Source organism: Mobula hypostoma, chromosome 11 (genome assembly GCF_963921235.1).
Source record: "Mobula hypostoma chromosome 11, sMobHyp1.1, whole genome shotgun sequence".
Lineage (NCBI taxonomy): Eukaryota > Metazoa > Chordata > Chondrichthyes > Myliobatiformes > Myliobatidae > Mobula > Mobula hypostoma.
In genome coordinates, this window is record NC_086107.1 from 74,906,202 (window position 1) to 74,926,385 (window position 20,184).

General features: G+C 42.2%; 2 protein-coding genes across 3 annotated transcripts in view; one reads left to right on the forward strand and one right to left on the reverse strand.

Annotated features, from left to right (window-relative positions):
* The window catches only part of chid1 (chitinase domain containing 1), a 96,127-nt gene extending 81,199 nt beyond the window's left edge, over positions 1-14,928 (forward strand). The window contains exons 6-8 of one of the 2 annotated variants that reach the window (XM_063062293.1): positions 9,579-9,671; positions 12,779-12,880; positions 14,614-14,928. In XM_063062293.1, the coding sequence (XP_062918363.1) occupies positions 9,579-9,671; positions 12,779-12,880; positions 14,614-14,773 (355 nt within the window). In that variant the 3' untranslated portion in view covers positions 14,774-14,928. The remainder of the gene's footprint in view (positions 1-9,578; positions 9,672-12,778; positions 12,881-14,613) is intronic. The other variant, XM_063062292.1, reaches the window with a different exon arrangement.
* A 3,451-nt stretch (positions 14,929-18,379) lies between these two features.
* Positions 18,380-20,184, reverse strand: part of LOC134353475 (tetraspanin-4-like) — a 99,861-nt gene continuing 98,056 nt past the window's right edge. The window contains exon 7 of the mRNA XM_063061478.1: positions 18,380-18,439. Coding sequence (XP_062917548.1) covers positions 18,380-18,439 — 60 coding nt within the window. The remainder of the gene's footprint in view (positions 18,440-20,184) is intronic.

Consider the following 20,184-nt stretch of genomic DNA (forward strand, 5'->3'; position numbering starts at 1 on the left):
CTATCCTGGACAAATTTCTCCAAGTACTGATCCAATTACTATTTGACGACCCTCTCCCTCTTTGACACTGTTTCCACCACTCCTGTATCAGTGAGCACCAGATCATAACTACTCTGCATTCCTAATAAAATTCCTCATAACACCACATCTTCCACTTCCCACTTTTTTCCTGAACTTTAAATCTTTGTCCCTTAAACCATTTGTTATGAAAACAACTTCCCTGTTTGATCACAAACAAGACAAAATCCAAGCAACACACTGATGAAGGGTCTCAGGCCTGAAACGTCAACTGTACTCTTTTCCATAGTTGCTGCCTGGCCTGCTGAGTTCCTCCAGCATTTTGTGTGTGTCCCTCTGTTTGAGTTATTTAAATCAGTCACAGTCTTTTCAACCACTATCAGATGTAACCTTAGCTTTCTTTCCTCAAAGGAAAATGCTCCAGCTTTTCCTTTTAACCTTGTATGAAATCTCTCAACCCTAGGTCTCTTCCAGATAGTCTAAACCAATATTCTTTCTGAAGCCATTAGTGTTTAAGTGATGCTGTGACCAAAACTGGACATGATAGTAGACCATTTATCATAGCCACTGAAGAAAATGTAATAGGATTTGAAAGCTGGCATCAGTATGGCGAGCTTCCATTGAATAAGATTGCACAGTTTAGGGTTTTCCTTTTAGACCATAAGACCACAAGATGCAGGAACAGAATTAGGCCACTCAGCCTATGGAGTCTGCTCTGCCACTCCACCATGGCTGATCCCGGATCCCACTCAACTCCATACACCTGCCTTCTCGCCATATCCTTTGATGCCCTGAATGATCAGGAAACAATCAATTACTGCCTTAAATATACCCACATACTTGGCCTCCACTGCAGTCTGTGGCAGAGCATTCCACAGATTCACTACTCTCTAGCTAAAAGAATTCCTCTTTACCTCTATTCTAAAAGATTGCCCTCAATTTTGAGGCTGTGCCCTCTAGTTCTGGATACCCCCCACCATAGGAAACATCCTCCCCACATCCACCCTATCTAGTCCTTTCAACATTCAGTAGGTTTCAATGTGATCCCCTTACATTCTTCTAAATTCCAGTGAGTACAGGCCCAAAGCTGCCAAACGCTCCTCGTGTTAACCCCTTCAATCCCGGAATCATTCTTGTGAACCTCCTCTGGACTCCTTCCAATGACAACACATCCTTTCTGAGATATGGGGTCCAAACTATTGATGATACTCCAAGTGCTGCCTGACTAGTGTCTTGGCTCAGCGTTATCTCCTTGTTTTTATCTTCTATTCTCCTTGAAATAAATGCCAACATTGCATTTACCTTCTTTACCACAGACCCAACCTGCAAATTAACCTTCTGGGAGCCTTGCACAAGGACTCCTAAGTCCTTCTGCACCTCTGATGTTTGAACCTTCTCCGCATTTAGATAATAGTCCATGCTGTTGTTTCTTTTACCAAAATGCATTATCATACATTTCCCAGCACTGTATTCCATCTGCCACTTTTTTGCCCATTCTTCCAATTTGTCTAAGTCCTGCTGCAATCGCATTGCTTCCTCAGCACTACCTAAACCTCTACTTATCTTTGTATCATCCACAAACTTTGCCACAAAGCCATCAATTCCATTATCTAAATGAGTGGAAACTTCAGCTTGTAGGGTTTTCACAATTACAATGGGTTAGTCATTCAGGCTAAGAAAACAGTATAGAAAAGATAAACAAAGGTCAGGCCCTTCAGCCCACAATGTCTGTGCTGAGTGTTAAGCCAAATTTTGCTAATCTATTCTGTCTGTACATGGTCTGTGTTGCTCCCTTTCCTGCCTGTTCATCTGTCTGTCTAAGTGCAGTTGTATTTTTTCCACCACTCCCTTTGGCAGCACTTACAGTTGTAGGTGTGTATGTGGTGGTTTTGGGGGTGGTGTAGAAGGAAGGACTCGACTTGTAGCTCTCCTTTAAACATTCCCCCTTTCTTCATAAACCATTGCCTCTAGTATTTGAAGTTCCCTACTCTACGAGAATGACTGATAAAATGACTCTGTCAATATCTCATAAAATTATAAACCTCTACCAGATTTCACCTTAGCCACTGATGCTTGAGTGAAAATCCAAGTTTGTATAACTTCTCCTCATCGTTAGTGCTGTTTGATCCAGGCAGCATTCTGGTGAATTCTCTCTGCACCCTCTCCAAAGTCTCCGCACCCTTCCTGTAACGCAGCAACCAGAAACGCACATAGTATTCCATACATTCCCTAACCGAAGGTTTATACAGCTGCTACATCATGTCAATGATGGTTTTAACAATATTAAGGATAGAATACCCATCGTGTCAGAATCCAAAACGAGGAGCTTGTATATGAAGTACACTCGATGGAGAAATGAGGAGACAGACCTCTTTAAAAAAAAGCTCAAACAATTGTTAAAATATGAAATCTACTACCTCTTAAAATAGTTGAAAATGTGAGAGAAAAAAGGAAAAAATGCAAAATGTCTAATAAAATAGACAGGTTGGGGGCTAACACTTTCATGGATTCACAGCACAGATTAATTAAGGCAAATTACTTCTGTAAGTTTTATATAAAATGAATAGGTCCCAAATCTCTTTGCTACTTTGCAATCTGTGTGAGAACAGGAGTAATTACCTGCCTCTTTTCTGTTGTGTCCAAAATATCCAGACACATCTGTTCTCCCATCCCTCATAACCTAAAGTCCCATACACATCTCCTTACCCATTTTAGGATGTGTTGTATTTTCATGCCTTCTGTCTTTCACTTTAATATGTGAAAAGCTCAACCATCCATTGATACATTGAACAATCTATTGAAGGGTCTCAGCCTGAAACATCAACTGTTTATTCCTTTCCATGGATGCTGCCTGACCTGTTGAGTTCCCCCTATCTGTTACTCTAGACTTTCAACATCTGTAGAATGTCTTGTATTTACAGTGCATTGATATTTATGTGAGTTTCCACCTCAGCAGATAAGGTATGCAGCCCTCTGCCAAGCTAATCATTTCCAGTAATGTTTAACATAACACACTGTGAGCAGAATGTAAATTGACTTCACCAGATGTCATTTTACAGAATGTGTTGTAAATTGAGGAGATGTGAAAATTGCCACCTTTGTTGTCATTTAAATATCATGTTCAAAATTGACTGCCAATCCTTAAAATAACTGAGTGATCTAGACAAGGGCTGTGCTCAGGAGTTAGCTGATAATGGGTTCATTTTAATGGAACAACAGTTTAAATAAAGTGATAAAGATCAAAGCATATTTCTATTTGTGATTAAGTGAAAATCTGGCTCTTGCAAGTGTTCTCCTGCCATCTAACAAGATATGAAGACAATTACTTCTGGACTGTTCACTTACAAAAGTTGCAAGGGCATTCAAAAGCTTTTTACTGTATCTTGCTGAATATAACAATAACAAAGCAATTCCACATTTGCCTCTAATAATGTCTAAGTGAATTTGGATGACTCCAGATCTTAGCCAGTATTTATCTGGGAGTTCTATTGTGTTTTATTGTGACTCTTGCACGAACAATGCTGGGGATTTTCTCTACAGGATCTTGTCAAGAGTCACTGGATAAACCAGACTGTCAAAACAACAGTGCCATTTTGTGAAGTGTAAATTGCTGGTAGTGTTTTGCAGTCCTTTATTCAGTTTCATAACGAATTGCAAGATCTCTGTTCAAAATGATGCTTGTTATCAATTTAACAGCATGTTCACAAGCATTATCTTACTGGGGCTGTTAGGTTGAATCAAGAATGTACTACAGCAGCAACCTGTTGCCTATTTAGTACTTCAGTAATATTTGAATAATATTGTAAATATATTGTTTGACTAAGCATTCTTTGTTGTTTATATAATTCATTATAGGTTACATGTAAAACTATGTGAATGGCATATGTCACCACGTCATTTGTGGTAAACATAATTGTCCAAGTACTGTCAGTTCAGTGATAGGCTTAATGATGCACTGAGAGATTGTTATAGTGGCATTTAAAAATGGCTCCTAACTGAAATACAACTCACATTTAAAAGAGCAGTTGAAATCGCTGTATCAATGGAAACAGCAGTTAGGGTTGCAGTTAGAAATGAAAGTAAACGTGAAAAAATTGCAACATCTAAACAGAAACTGGTCTGGACAAAGAAATTGTGCTACCATTGTGGCAGGTGCGGTCATACACCAGACCAATGTAGGTTTAAAGACGAAACTTGCAGAAATTGCATCAAAATATGATACATACAAAAAACATGTTGGGCAGACAAAAATATACGGTCTGTATAGGGAAGAGAAAAAGATGAAAGTGAAGTTGCAGTTTCAGAAAGAGCACTAACCTGCATGCTGCTGATGAAAAATCTAGTAATGATGTGAGTGACACAGGACTGGTTAACCTTGAGATTTATAATGTAAAAACTAACCAGAGAAGCACTGGACGTGAATGGCAAATTAATTAAAATATAATTGGGCATTTGCTCAACTGTATCTGTCACTCCACAAAATGAGATTGAATGACATTTCAAAGCAGTGTTCTAGAATGATATTGGAAAACTGAAACATATCAAGGGTAAAATAGAGTGAATGAAAATGCCACACCCAAGTTTTACAAAGCCAGTCCGGTTCCTAGTATCATCCATGATAATGTGGACAGTGAGCTAGATCACCTGGAAGTTGAAGGAATTCTCTTCAATGCTGAGTGGAGCCCTTGGGCAATACCACCAGTCTCCGTAGCCAAGAAGGATGAGTCTTTCAGGATCTGAAGTGATTTTAAGGTCACCATCAACCCAGTGCTGAAAGTAGATAATCCCTCTGCTTAGGATAGAGGATATTTTTGCAAACCTTTCTGGAGGAAAACACTAGCAAAGTTTACGTTGCTGGGGCCTACCTTCAGATGGACATGGAAGAGTCCAAAGTAATTCTCACCATAAACACTCACAAAAGGCTTTATTGCTATAATAGGCTTATTTTTGGAGCAGTATCTGCACTTGCACTCTGTCAGAAAGCTATGGACCAGGTACTGCAAGGCTGCCTAAGCACTCAGTGTTTCCTGGATGACATCATTGTTACGAAGTATGAATTCTTTAAACCAAATATCACTTACTATGGTCACACCATTGACTCTCAAGGATTACATAAGTGTTTTGTGAACATTTAAGTAATGGTGGATGGCCCAAGGCCAAAGTATGTGTCACATTTGTGGTCTTTTTAAGGATGTGTCAATAACAGGTTCCTGTCAAACCTGGCTGCTGTGCTCCTCCCATTGAACTCCTTACTACAGATTGGGAAGAAATGGCAAAGGACAAAGCAGTGTGAGATGGCTTTCCAAAAAACAAAGGAAATGGTGATGTCAGACACTGTATTCACACATTATGATCCACATCTTCCAGTGAAGCTTGTCAGTGACACCTTGTTTTATAGGTGCAGTCATGTCACATGCAATGAGTGATGTAAGAGAATGCCCTGTAGCCTTTGATTCATGTTCCCTTACCACTGCAGAGAAAAAATATATACAGATTGACAGGCCTTTAATCTGGTTTGGGGTGTAAAATATTTCAACCAGTACTTGTTTGGGAGAGAGTTTCCCCTCATTGATCACTAGTATCTATTTTCAATCCATTGAAGGGTGGTCCATTAACAGCAGCACACAGAGGACACAATTACAAAATCGAATTCAAGAGGACAACTAATCATGAAAATGCTAATGGATTGTCCCATTTACCCTTGGAAAAAGAAATACCTGGAAATTTTACAAAAGTGGACACTCCTTAGTGTAATCTTCCTAATGCAAATCAAAAGTCTCCCTGTTACAGCAAAGGTAGTCCAAAGGAATACCAGAAAAGACCCACACGGTCACAGGTTTACATGTCTACCCAAAATGGCTGGAATGTGCAGCAGAAACTCTAGTTCCCCCATTTTTACCAGTGCTGGGATGAACTCGCCCTTGACTAAGGTTGCCTTATGTGGGGATTGAGAGTTATTGTACCATCAAAGCTAAGGTGTTGGAGGAGCTACATGCCAGTCCTCTAGGCATGGTCAAAATTAAAGCGTTGGCTCAAAGCTTTGTCTGGTGGCCTGGGATAGACTAGTAGATCAAGCAGCTTGCCATGCACTGCTCAGGATGCCAACCCGTTCAGAAAAGCTAAAAGCAGCGTCTCTCTCTCCCTGGAAGTGACCTGCATTGCCCTGGCAGAGGATTCATGTGGACTTCGACAGACCATTCATGGACACAAGTTTCTTGCTAGTAATGGATGCAGCTACAACGTGGCCAGAAGTATTCCCAATAGCCTCCACTGCAGCCTAGCACACTGTTGAATTGTTGAGAAGCCTCTTCTCAAGGATTGGTGTTCCAGAATATTTAGACAGTGGCAATGGACAACAGTTTGTTATGGAACAGTTTCAGTCATTCTCGAAAATGAATGAAATAAGGTAAGTTTATCTGCACCATACTACCCAGCTACAAATGACTTGACGGAAAGGTTTGCCCAGAGTCTAAAGAACGCACTGCAAGCAACGTCAGCCGAACACGCTGCACTGACACTGAATCAGAAGCTTGCAAGTTTCATCCTTGCTTATGGCATTCCAGCAGACTCCACAACCAACAACTCACCAGCTATGCTGTTTGTGAGGCATCCCTTGCGCTTATGTTTGCATCTCCTTAAACCCAATCTCAGAAGGAGCATGCAGGACAAACAGCTGAGACAAATTGAGGGCTCCTCAAACAAGGAGGTTCGATGTTTCACTCCTGGACAAGCAGTCCTGGCGAGGGACTACAGAGATGATCAAAAGTGGGTACTTGGAAAGATTAAGGACAGAACTGGATCACTCTCCTACACAGGGGAACTGGCTTGTGATGCCATCTGGAGACAACACATTGATTAGGAGATCAGAAATGATTGTTGGAGAAAAAAAGGTATCTAGAGCTGTCAGAACTACTTCCTGAAGTCCCAAAGTCAACTCCTATAGCCACCACGGGGAGGCCACAAGTCTCACCTGCTAAACAGTGACCCATCTCCACCCCATCAGGAAGGACATTACCCCACAATGTAAGAAATCCTCCACGGTGATGAAATCTTTAGGCCTGAATGGGACAACTTAAAATATACGGTGCTGTGGATGACTGTGTAGTAATTGTACAGTATATACATGAGGAGTGTTGTGTATTTACTGCTTCAGTAATATTGTAAATATATTGTTTGATTAAGCATTCTTTGAGGTTTACATAATTCATTTTGGGTCATATATATGAATGGCATATGTCATCATGCCTCATTGCTGCTATGTATCCGTCTCGGTTCATGCTCCCATTATAGTGATTTTCAAAGGAAAAATAATCCTTTCTACTTATAATTATTTTCTCGATTACCTTCGGATTGTTTCTGTTAGTTCTCCTTTTCCTCTATTGAAAGGTGTAGATTTTCAAGATTAACTGTTGTCTGCAGTTAACTGAAATCCCCAGTTCTTTCTTCACTGCCTCCACTAAAAGATAGCAGAGTTTTAATTACTTGGCCAGTATCTAGCCTTTTGCATTTGTGTATTCATTTCCCTTGGAAGTTTTCATGTTTTATTGTTTCACAACATTGAATTATAGGGGATTTAATTTGGCTTTTTTGACACTGACCAACAGAAAAAGACTCTTTTGGGTCAAACTGAAAACAGATCTCTACGAAGTGATCTAAGTTAATTACTAATATAAAACACAAAATAATTGATTGCATAAGTATTCACCCCCTTTAATATGACACACCAAATCATCACTGGTGCAGCCAGTTGGTTTAAGAAGTCACATAATTAGTCAAATGGAGATCTGTTTTTGGAGACCTGTATGCAGTCAAGGTGTTTCAATTGATTGTAGTAAAAGTACACCTGGATCTGGAAGGTCCAGCTGCTGCTGAGCCAGTATCCTGGCAAAAACTACACCATGGAGATAAAAGAACACTCCAAGCAACTCTGTGAAAGGGTTATTGAAAAGCACAAGTCAGGACATGGAAACAAGAAAATGTCCAAGTCACTGAATAACCCTTGAAGCACAGTTAATTCAATCATCAAGAAATGGAAAGAACATGACACAGCTGTAAATCTGCCTAGAGCAGGCAGTCCTCAAAAACTGAGTGACTGTGCAAGAAGGGGACTAGTGAGGGAGGCCACCCAGAGACCTATGACAACTCTGGAGGAGTTACAAGCTTCAGTGGCTGAGATGGGAGAGACTGCACTTACAACAACTGTTGCCTGGGTACTTCACTAGTCACAGATTTATGGGAGAGTGGCAAAGAGAAAGCCACTGTTAAAAATACATACATGAAACCTGGGCTAGAGTTTGCCAGAAGATTTGTGGGAGACTCTGAAGTCAGCTGAAAGAAGGTTCTATGGTCTGATGAAACCAAAATTGAGCTTTTTGGTCATCAGACTAAATATTATGTTTGGCATAAGGCAAACACTGCACATCATCAAAAACACACCATCCCTACTGTGAAGCATGGTGGTGGGGCATCACACTGTGGGGATGCTTCACTGCAGCAGACCCTGGAAGGCTTGTGAAGGTAGAGGCTAAAATGAATGCAGTAAAATACAGGGAAATCCTGGAGGAAAACTTGATGCAGTCTGCAAGAGAACTGCGACTTGGGCGAAGATTTGTTTTCCATCAAGACAATGACCCAAAGCATAAAGCCAAAACTACACAGGAATGGCTTAAAAACAACAAAGTTAATGTCCTGGAGTGGCCAAGTCAGAGTCCAGACCTCAATCCAATTGAGAATATGTGGCTGGACTGTTCACTCACGATTCCCATGCAGTCTGAACGAGCTTAAGCAGTTTTCTAAAGGAGAATGGGGAAAATTTGTGGTATCCGGATGTGCAAAGCTGCTAGAGACCTATCCACACAGACTTAAGGCTGTAATTGCTGCCAAAGGTGCATCCACTAAATATTGACTTGAAGGAGGTGAGCAATTATGCAATCAATTATTTTGTGTTTAATAATAGTAATTTAGACCAACTTAACCAAGGGGGGTGAATGCGTTTTATAGTCTCTCCCTCTCCCTGCCCCTCCCCTCCCCCTCTCCCTCCCCTCTCCCTCCCCCTCTCCCTCCCCCTCTCCCTCCCCTCTCCCTCCCCCTCTCCCTCCCCTTCCCTCTCTCTCTCCCTCCCCTTCCCTCTCTCTCTCCCCTCTCCCTCCCCCTCTCCCTCCCCCCCTCTCCCTCTCCCTCCCCCCCTCTCCCTCTCCCTCCCCCCTCCCTCCCCCTCTCCCTCCCCTTCCCCCTCTCCCTCCCCCTCTCCCTCCCCCTCCCCTCCCCCTCTCCCTCGCCCTCCCCTCTCCCCTCTCCCTCCCCCTCCCCTCCCCCTCCCCTCCCCCTCTCCCTCCCCTTCCCTCTCTCCCTCCCCTTCCCCCTCTCCCTCCCCTTCCCCCTCTCCCTCTCCCTCCCCCTCTCCCTATCCCTCTTTCTGTCCCTCTCTTATATGAATGTATGTGTGTCATGCTACAAATTCGAAGCTCCATCCTGCAACACAGTGCACTCTGGGAATGTGGTAGATACAGGTGCAGACTGTGAGCATGTGTAGCCTCTGATGAGATGTGTTTGTTTTGCAGGGGACTCACTCATATGATTCGGCACCTGGCAGAAGCGCTGCATGGAGCCATGCTGAAAATTTTGTTAGTGATCCCGCCAGCAATCACTCCAGGGTAAGCACCAGATTACATAACAGATCATTATGCCCAGTAGAACTGTGAAAGCAAAATATTTGGATGTACTGAACAGTGAGATGTATCTGTACTAATGATAAGGCCATAAGACATAGGAGCAGAATTAGGCCATTCAGCCCACTGAGTCTGCATCGCTTTTTCATCCATTTCCCTGTGAGCACCAATTTCCTGCCTCCTCCCCTTAACTCTTCATTCCCTGACTGATCAACAATCTATCAACCTCTGCCTTAAATATTTAAATATATCCAATGACTTGGCCTCCACAGCTGTCTGTAGCAATGAATTCTACAGATTCACCACTCTCTGGCTAAAGAAATTTCTCCTCATTCTAAATAGACATCCCTCTATTCTGAGGTTGTGTCCTCTGGTCTTAGACTCCCCCAGCACTGGAAACATCCTGGCCTTTCAATATTTGATAGATTTCAATGACATCCCCCTTCATACTTCTAAAGTCCAACAAGTCCCAGAGCCTTTAAACACTCTTTATATGATAAGCCTTTCATTTTTATTTTCATGAACCTCCTTTGAACCCTGTCCAATGTCAGCACATCCTTTCTTAGATAAAGGGCACAAATCTGCTCACAATACTCCCAAGTGAGGCCTAACCACTGCCTTACAAAGCCTCAACATTACATCTTTGCTTTTATAATCTAGTCCTTTCAAATGAATGGTAATATTGTATTTGCCTTCTTCACTGCCGACTCAACCTACAAATTAATCTTTTGAGAATCATGCATGAGGACTTCTAAATTTCTTTGCAGCTCAGATTTTTGAGTTTTCTCTCCAGTTAGAAACTGGTCTACTCTTTCACTTCTTCTACATTGTATTCCATCTGCTACATATTTGCCCATTCTCCTAATCTGTCTAAGTCCCTCTGTAGCCTCCTGCTTCCTCAACACTAATGCCCCTCTGCCTGTGTTTGTATTGTCTGCAAATCTGGCCACAAAGCCATCAATTCTGTCATCTAAATCGTTCAATACAATGTGAAATGAAATGGTCACAACACAAACTCCTGTGAAACACCACTAGTCACTGGCAGCCCATCAGAGAAGGTTTCCTTTATTCCCATTCTTTGCCTCCTGCCAATCAGCCGCTGCTTTATCCATACTAGTATCTTTCCTGTAATACCATGGCCTCTTAACTTGTTAAGCAGGATCATGTGTGGCACCTTTGCAAAGGCCTTCTGAAAAACCAATTACACAACATCCACTGATTCTCCTTTGTCTATCCTGCTCGTTATTTCTTCAAACAATTCCAACAGAGTTGTCAGACAAGTATATTTTATCATGTGCCTAGAAGTACCCTAAAACCACATCCTTAACAATTGACTTTAGCATTTTCCCAACCACTAAGGTCAGACCAACCGGCCTATAATTTCCTTTCTTCTGCCTCTCTCCCTTCTTGAAAAATGGAGTGACATTTGAAATTTTCCAGTTTCTGGAACCATGCCAGGATCTTGTGGTTCTTGAAAGATCATTACTAATGCCTCCACAATCTATTCAGCCACCTCTTTCAGAACCCAGGGGTGTTGTCCATCTGGTCCAGATGATTTATCTACCTTCAGACCTTTCAATTTCCCAGGCACCTTCTCCATATTAATGGCAACTTCATTTATTTCTTCCCCCCGACACTTGAACTTCCACCATACTGCTAATGTCTCCCTCAGTAAAGACTGATGCAAAATACTTATTCAGTTTGTCCGCATTTCCTTATCCCCCATTACTAGCTCCCCAGCATCATTTTTCAGCGGACCAATATCTTCTCTTGCCTCTTTTTTACTAATAATATATCTGAAGAAACTTTTGTATCCTTTTTAATATTATTGGCTAGCTTGCCTTTGTATTCCATCTTTTCCCTCTTTATGACTTTTTTAGTTGCATTCTGTTCTGCTGTTGTCTCATGCCTCTGGAATTTCATTTACTCCACTGTAATACTGATACATCTGACTTTAGCTTCTTCTCAAATTGCAGGGTGCATTTTATCATATTGTGATCACAGGCTTCCAAGGCTTCCTTTACCTTAAGCTCCCTAATCAAATCTGGTTCATTGCACAACACCCAATACAGAAAATGCCCTTCTCCTAGTGGGCTGAACCACAAGCTGCTCTAAAAAGGATTTTACAAATTCTGTCTCTTGGAATCCAGCATCAACCTGATTTCCCAATCTACCTGCATATTGAAATCCCTCATGACTATCGTAACATTGTCCTTTTTACATAGCTTTTCCGTCTCTCATTCTAATTTATACCCCACATCCTGGCTACTGCACAAAGGCCTGTATATAACTCTCATCAGGGTCTTTTTACCTTTACAGTTGGGGAGTGGGCTATTAAGGAGTGATTTATCAGAGAAGAACAAAATAAGCTCCAACTCTTCCTTGTTTTCAGCCCTTTATTTTCGGACTGACATTAAATCTCCTGCACTGTGCCAATTAATGGGCTTCCCATTGCATTGTTTACGTCTCAACTGCTCAGCCCACTGAAAGAGCCAGCATGGTAACTTGATTCCAGATCCATTTTCTGGCGACGATTGTGTAGTATTCATTTCCATTCATGTTCCCCTGTTGTGGGCTGTATCAAAGGGGGTGATGAATCAGCATACAAGAGGGGGATTGAAAATTTGGCTGAGTGGTGTAATAACAACAACCTCTCACTCAATGTCAACAAGACCAAGGAGCTGATTATAGACTTCAGGAGAGGGAAATCAGAGGTCCATGAGCCAGTCCTGATCAGAGTAGCAGAGGTGGAGAGGGTCAGTAACTTTAAAATCCTGGGTGTCACTATCTCAGATTGCAAAGAAAGCATGACAGCACCTCTACTTCCTCAGGAGTCTGCAGAGATTCAGCATGTCATCAAAAACCTTGGTAAACTTTGATGGATGTGTGGTGGAAAGTGTATTGACTGGCTGCATTATGGCCTGGTATGGGAACGCCAATCCTTTGAGCAGAAAATCCTACAAAAGGTAGTGATTTGGCCCAGTACATCATGGGTTGAGTGGCATCAGATAAGGATCAATAATGCTTGTCAATGCAACACCCTGTTCCTGCTGTTAATTATCAAAGCTGACTTTGTCTCTTCCACTTTCAAGGACCAATCAGTCTGGGATGTTTAGGAAGCAGGACTTTGACCAGCTGGTGCAAATTGTGGATGGATTCAGTCTCATGACGTATGACTACTCGAGCTCACCTCGGTAAGATCTGTGATGAGGCAGTTCCACCCTTTATCATGGTGTCATTACAGCCACCAAGTCTAAAGCAGAATGTGATTCTTTCTCTGGGTCTCTGACACTGGGTTTGCATCTCACCTACACTGTACCTGATCTGGTCCCACCTACCCCTTATCTCCAGGACCATGTTTGTGTGTTTATGTACCTGTGGGTGTTCGTATCCCTGTGTATGTGTGTGTCTGGATGTGTTTGTGACCCTGTGTGTGTTCATGTATATGTGTACATATGTTTGTATGTGCTTGTGTGCACAGAACCATTATTATGGGTTCAGTGCTGATTGGTTAAGTGGAGTGTTGCCGGGGAGATAGCCACACCTTGTCCATCATTGTCTTGAGCCTCGGTTCTCACAAGTACAGTGCAGTGTTCCACTTCCCTCTCATTCCAGAGAGTGGTGAATCTTACAAGCTGGAACTGGGCTATGAGAAGGAGCAGAAATTGAGACAGGGAAGAACTGCCCCTACTCAACCTGACCTCCCTCCTATCCATCATCTCCACTGCCACTGTCTTTCTTTGGTACCAGTTTTGGGACATGAGCTGGAAGAGAGAATGGCAGTTCCAGGGAAATACAGACGCCAACAGATACCAGCAGGCTGCTGGTACAGACAGTCAGTCCCCTGCTGCGAAGGAAGGAACACTTAAATATGAACATAGGGAGGTGTAATCTAGCTCCACTCAGGAGCAATGGCCAGGCATAGGGTGTGTGGATTGGAGCTAGGAGCTAAGGGTAGTGCTTTTTACCTATGGATCAAGAAAATAGTTCAAGACTCGAACTTAACTTCTGAGTTCCAGAAGAGAAGGTGTTGACTTTTCAAAAGGCCACGCTGTAGTTTGGTTACTTTTTCAAGATAGTTTTGCAAAATAAAATGAAGGTTGATCTCAATAAGTTTTATATGGCATTCTGCATTACAGTCCCTCATTCATATTGTGCCCATACTGAAGTTCAGTGGAAAGTCGCCTTTGATTCCTCAATATTCTCTGCCTCTATTTCCAAAGAACCTATTCCGTGTGTCCGTTGAGGGTAGGGTGAATATCCTCCATGCACGTTCTGTTGGCTTTGCATGGTAAACATGTGTCTGTACCACCACCAACTATTACCAGCACCACACCAATGTGCTGGGAAAAAGCTTCTATCTGAGCAGTACTACAATAAATAGAGTGCCAGGAAAACCTGGTTCCCATAAGTGGCCAACGATCTTCTTTAAATCACAAACGTGATCTTCCAAAACTTTGCTCACTATTGGTAGCTACTTACCAAATCTCTGATGCCAGTGCCAATATTCAAAGTCACACTTTGCTAACTAACTAGGTTCTTGAAAATTACTTGTGTTTTCAGGACTTACATTTGCATTGCACATTAAATATTTCAGGGGCATATGTGGCTGCAGATGCTGAAATCTGAAGCTAAAAACAAACTGCTGGAGGAACTCAGTGAGTCAGGCAGCATCTGTAGAGGGAAATAGACAGTTAATGTTTTGGGCCTTGTTCTATTCCTGATGAAGGTCCAAAATGTCGACTCTCCATCTCCCTCGATAGATACTGGCCAAGGTCCTCCAACAAATTTCTTTTTTTCTCTAGAATCTTTAGGCTTTCATTTTGTTCTTTTCCTTAGTTTGGATTCAGTTTGTATGATTTGTTGCAGGTTTGATCCAGTTCAATGTGTTGTAGCTTTGAGAGCTGACCTTCCATTTGCCTTCCAGACCTGGCCCCAACTCTCCTATCCCCTGGATACAAGCCTGCGTTGAGGAATTGGATCCCGAAGCAAACTGGAGGAGTAAGATTCTACTGGGACTGAATTTCTATGGGATGGATTATGGTACATTTGCAGGAAATGCAGAACCAATTATAGGACAGAGGTAAGATATACCGTCTGTCTTTTCTTTCTCTTTCAAAGCAGGAATTATTCATGCTATACATTCCCCGGATCCTGTCGCTGTTCCATGCTGGAAGTGTTGACGGAGCAGATTCACTGACCATTTAATGAACTAGGACCACTGAAGTTACTACTACGTCGACTCAGGCCTAGGGGGCCGGCATCGGGCAATACTGAAGTTCAAAGGTTTGAATTCAGTGCTCTGAGGTCTCATACAAGCAATAATGACTTTCTATAATCTGCAGTTTTTAGCTTAACTGTGAGTAACCTTTAACTACTTTTGGTTAAACTGTTCCTTGTTTCATGTCCCTGAGACCTTGTACACAAAGATAGTTTTATAGCACAACAAGCAATCTTCTGGAGGAATTCAGCCGGTTGAACAGCTTTTGTGTGGGTGGGGGGGAGGATGAAGGAATTGGTGACGTTTCAGGTGGAAACCCAGCATCAGTTGATCTGAGTAGCCATGAAACTTAAAACAATACAGTACAGGAAAACTCCCTTTTATCCATGCTGTCTGTGCTGACCATAATGCCACTTTAAACTACACAACTGACTGCACATAGCCTTCCATTCCCTGCCTGTCTAAATGTTTCCTGAATATTACTATCTTATCTGATTCCAGCACTGCCCATTCCAGGCATCCACCACTCAGTGCGTAAAAACCATTCTCCTCACCGTAAAGCTATACCCTCTAGTATTATTGTATCTTCCTTGCAAAGTGAATCCTATGAATCCTGATGAAGAGTCTTTGGCCTAAAATATTAAATTCCGATTATTTCCCACAGATGCAACCTCATCTTCTGAGTACTTCCAGCATTTTCTGGTTTTAGTTTAGATTCCCAGCATCTGCAAGTTTTCTTTATAATTTTCTCTTTCTAGTTGAATTCACTGCTACTTCTCTTCCAGGACCTCCAAACCTGAAGAAGTTCTGTTTTGCTCTGATGTGAGATTTCTATCTTTCTCGCCTGCCTTGTTCACCCTCCATGGTGTCTTTTTCCCTTTTTGTCTTTGGACAAACCCAGTTATGACAAAAGGACTTCAACCTGAAATGTTAATTGAGTTTCTCTTCCACAGATGCAGACCAACCTGCTGAGGGTTTCCACCATTTTCTGTTTTAATTTTAGATGTCCAAACGATACCTTCCCAAATTTTATAGCAGTAGTCAACCATAGAGCATTGAGTAAACTTCAGACAGTTGCACAAGCTGTTTCTTTAATTCTCAGGTAATGTCAATTCAGTAATCCACATGTTTCTAATCAAGTGTTGAGCAAAGCGGACAAGGATAGGAATTTCCATTCCTTTTGAGAACAAAAGTGAGCCAGACTATAGTTTTAATGATTTTTATAGTTTTGTGGTCTGATTAAACATATTGTTGTGTGCTTAAAAAAAGATTTAATTAACTGAGTTTAATTTTTCCATGGTGCCATGGGAGAACTTGAATGTATCACTGGATATTTAGTCAGCCATCTGGATTGCTGGATCCACAGTTTAATCCTTGGTTTACCATGGTTATAAGTATTTCTTATGCTGCTGAATACATGTTCTACAGTTAAGTGTAATCATTAAAAGAAGATTAAAATAAGAGGCTTAAAATGTTACCAAGAATAGTATTCCAAGGATTGGAAGAGATTTAGGAAGCATCAGCCAATGAGCAAAAAATGGATAAAAGGGGAGAAGGCAGATTTTGAAAGCAAATTAGCAAGTAATTAAAAAAAAATGTTTGTGAGAGCTTTCACATCTAGGTAAAATAATGCAGGTTCTAGGAGAAGTTGTTGTTAGAGGATTATGAAATATGTGCAGGATTAATGAATATTTTGTTACTTCATTATATAAAGAAGTATATATAATGTAAACTATAACACTATTACTGGAGAGAAAATTAGGGAATGAAAGACTAGTCAGATCTCCTCAAAATCTTGGAATCTCTCATTGGTAATGACAACCAGAACATAACACATTAGGCAATATGGTGGCATTTGGGAATATTTATGGAGTGGATTTAATTATTACTGTGCAGCAGTGGCTGTAATCTGTGGATTTTCAAATGACATTTTACAGGAACTGTTTCATAAAATAAAAGCTCATCAAGTTAAGGACAACATACCAGAAGATTCCCAGTCCAAATATTTGTTTTCCAGAACGATCCAAAATGTAGATTTCAGTAGTGATTGTTCAAAAAATATTTATGACTGTTAATGTGTCCATTGAATTAATACAATAAATATATCTTAGTAAGATTTATTTATTCATAGTAGGCAGCTGTCGATCCCAGGGGATCATGGGTTTGCACCTCTGGTGGACTGTGTCCTCTTCACAGTGCAAGCCTGGGTGGGAAGATTTGAAGAACCGGCTGTTGCCCATGCAGCAGGTTCCCCCTCTCCACGACACAGATGTAGTCCAAGGGAAGAGCAAGTGCCGATACAGCTTGGCACCAGTGTCATCGCAGAAGTTGCCAGAGTGAAGTTGTCAACAACATCAAACTGCCTTAGGGACCCAGCTCTGGATTTCTTCTTCGGGGTTTACTCCTGAAGCCTTTCCTATGGGTGGGTATGGCCGCAAAGCAACAGAGGTTTAAAATCAGAGCTTTCCTTCTCCTAGGTGGGCTGCCATCCAAGACTGACGAGCCCCATCTGCTCAAAGCAACTGATTTTGAGGTGCCAGTGGTCCACCTTTGCCCCTCCTCTTATCAGTAGAAACAGTTCCGCCGGGACTAGTAGCTAAGCCACATGTGAAGGCCAAGAGTTGGACTTGGTTGTCAGAGGCTGTTAGAGACGCATGCTATTTGGAGCACTTCTCGGCAGTGGGAGCTTATTCCCACTACCAGCCCCGGCTTTGACATCCTTAAGAACCTATTTATTCATAATATTACTTGTAAAGAGCGTGTTGGCGCATGGCCAAGTGGTTAAGGCATTTGTCTAGTGATCTGAAGTTCACTAGTTTGAGCCTTGGCTGAGGCAGCGTGTTGTGTCCTTGAGCAAGGCCCTTAACCACACATTGCTCTGCGACGACACCGGTGCCAAGCTGTGTCGGTCCTAGTACCCTTTCCTTGGACAACATCAGTGGCGTGGAGAGGGGAGACTTGCAGCGTGAGCAACTTCCATCCAACCTTGCCCATGCTTTTGCCCTGGAAACCTTCCAATGCTCAAATCCATGGTATCACGAGACTAATGGATACCTATTATGTAAAACATAATGTGCCAAGTAAAGTAACATTGAAAATGAAAGGGGGTGCCCAATTCCAACGCTCAGTGATGAACTCTATCATTAAAACTGGCCTGTAATCCAAACTGGAATTGGAATTGGTATCATTGCCACATGAACTAAGGTACAGTGAGGAACTTGTCTTGCATTCTGTTCATACAGATAAGATCATTTCATAGTGCATTGAGGTAGAACAAAGTAAACCAATAGCAAAGCAGAATGAAGTGTAACAGCTACAGAGAAAATACAATGCAGGTAAAGAATAAGGTGGTGCCGGACTTTGGAGTGAAGGCTCCCGAGTTCAAATCCAGCTGGCTCCCTTACACGCTTTCCATCTGTGCTGGGTTGAGCGTCGAGCTAGCAACTCGGCGTTGTAAAAATAAGAAAGCCTGCTAAAGAAACGCCTTCATGACGGTGTCCCGATGACTCCACTCGGAGTTAAGGGCTTTCTTCTTCAAACAATAAGGTACGGGATCATAATGAGGTAGATTATGAGGTCAAGAGTCCTATTTATCACATTTGGGAACCATTTAATGATCTTATAACGGTGGGTGGAAGCTGTACTTGAGCCTGGTAATATATGCTTTCAGGCCTGACAGTCCCAAGAAACTGGACTGGAGACTTTCCACTGAATTAGCATGGGGAGAGTATTGATGCAGGAGAGAAGGTAGAGGTGAGGGCAGAGGGTTGGTGGGTTCTGTACTGGGTTTTCTGATGACACAAAGTGAGTGTAAATAGAAGCATTGGTAACCCTCTTGAATGGGGTATAGGAGGGGGAGGGGATTGTGACTCTAAATGGGGTACGGGAAGGGGAAGGGATTGTGACACTAGGGAGGGTACAGGAGGGGGAGGAGATCTTGAGGTAGGTGCCAGAGGTGTTATTGGTCTGAGGAGGTGAGTTGCTATATGATTGATGTGGGGGACATGACGAAAGTGAGGTGGGAAATTTATGGAAGTGGCAAGGTAAGATGCAAAAAAGAATCCCTCCTCTTGGTTCATGTTCATGTCTAGTAGTAGCTGGTTGTAGGCCAGTCCTGCAACCATTTCCTTGAAAACCTCCTCTTTGGTCATGTGTTCCTGATGGTGCCTGTGCTTCATTGTTCCTAGTACTTGCCCTTTGGCTGGTACTGAGACCAATAATACATGTAGGGTGTAGACACTATTACCTCACAGTCTGGGCAGCCTCTGGAAGCACCTGATTAAAATGTCACAAAACTATCACCATCTATTTGTTCAGCAGTTTGCATTTTATTATCAGAATTAAAATGTCATAGCAGTCTCATATTTAAATGTTTAATTAACTGCAATAAAAATGATGTGTATTAGAATTGATTTGTAATTCCACACTAATCATGTAAATAGTGGTAATGAGATTTTCTGCTGGCAAGTAATGGGGCTGAGTGTGTTGGGTGGAATTCCAGGCACACATAATGAATGGAGTCGCTCTGTCTTTCTGTGATCCTCTTCATTAGTCACTCTCTCTGGGGGATTGCTGTACCTTTTGAATTGTTAGCATGCAGTTTAAAAAGCAGGGATTCAGAGTTGCCCACCCACGTAAAGACACAGTGCCTTCTGCACACCCACGCACCCTTCTGTCTTCAGTTAAATCTTACACATTTTGTAAGTAGTTGTATATAGTCCTGTTGTAATGAGCTGTGCCACCTGTACTCTGACTATCACTCCATAAGGATCCTTACCAGCATTTAACTTGCGCTGCCTTCTCATATGTTAACCCTGAAGCAAGCTATTCATATCTATACTGGCTCTCTGCACAACCCCATTAATCTTTCCTCATTTATTTCTCTGAAACATTTTCTAGCTCAGAGGATTGTGACTCCCCACCCACCTTCTACCTGTACTTGGAATAAGAGGAAATCAGGAGGCCCTGGGGAAATCCACATGCTCACAAGGAGAACGTGCACACTCCACACAGTTAGCTCACAGGAACCATGGGTTAGCTCACTTACCCATGCCTGAATAAAATTGTTATTCTCGTGTTCATCTTGCCGCATCCCCTTCACCAATTCCTTTGCCTGTTAGTGTGCTTCCAACTGTTGTCCTGAATTCTCATAGCGCTGATACAACTGCAGTCCTCTTCCCTGTCTAGTCCTTGTGATGATGCTCATGTGTCTGGGAGAACAGCCAGCATAGTGGCCAGGTTTGCGAATGCTAGTTCAGTGGTGACTAAAGTGCACCA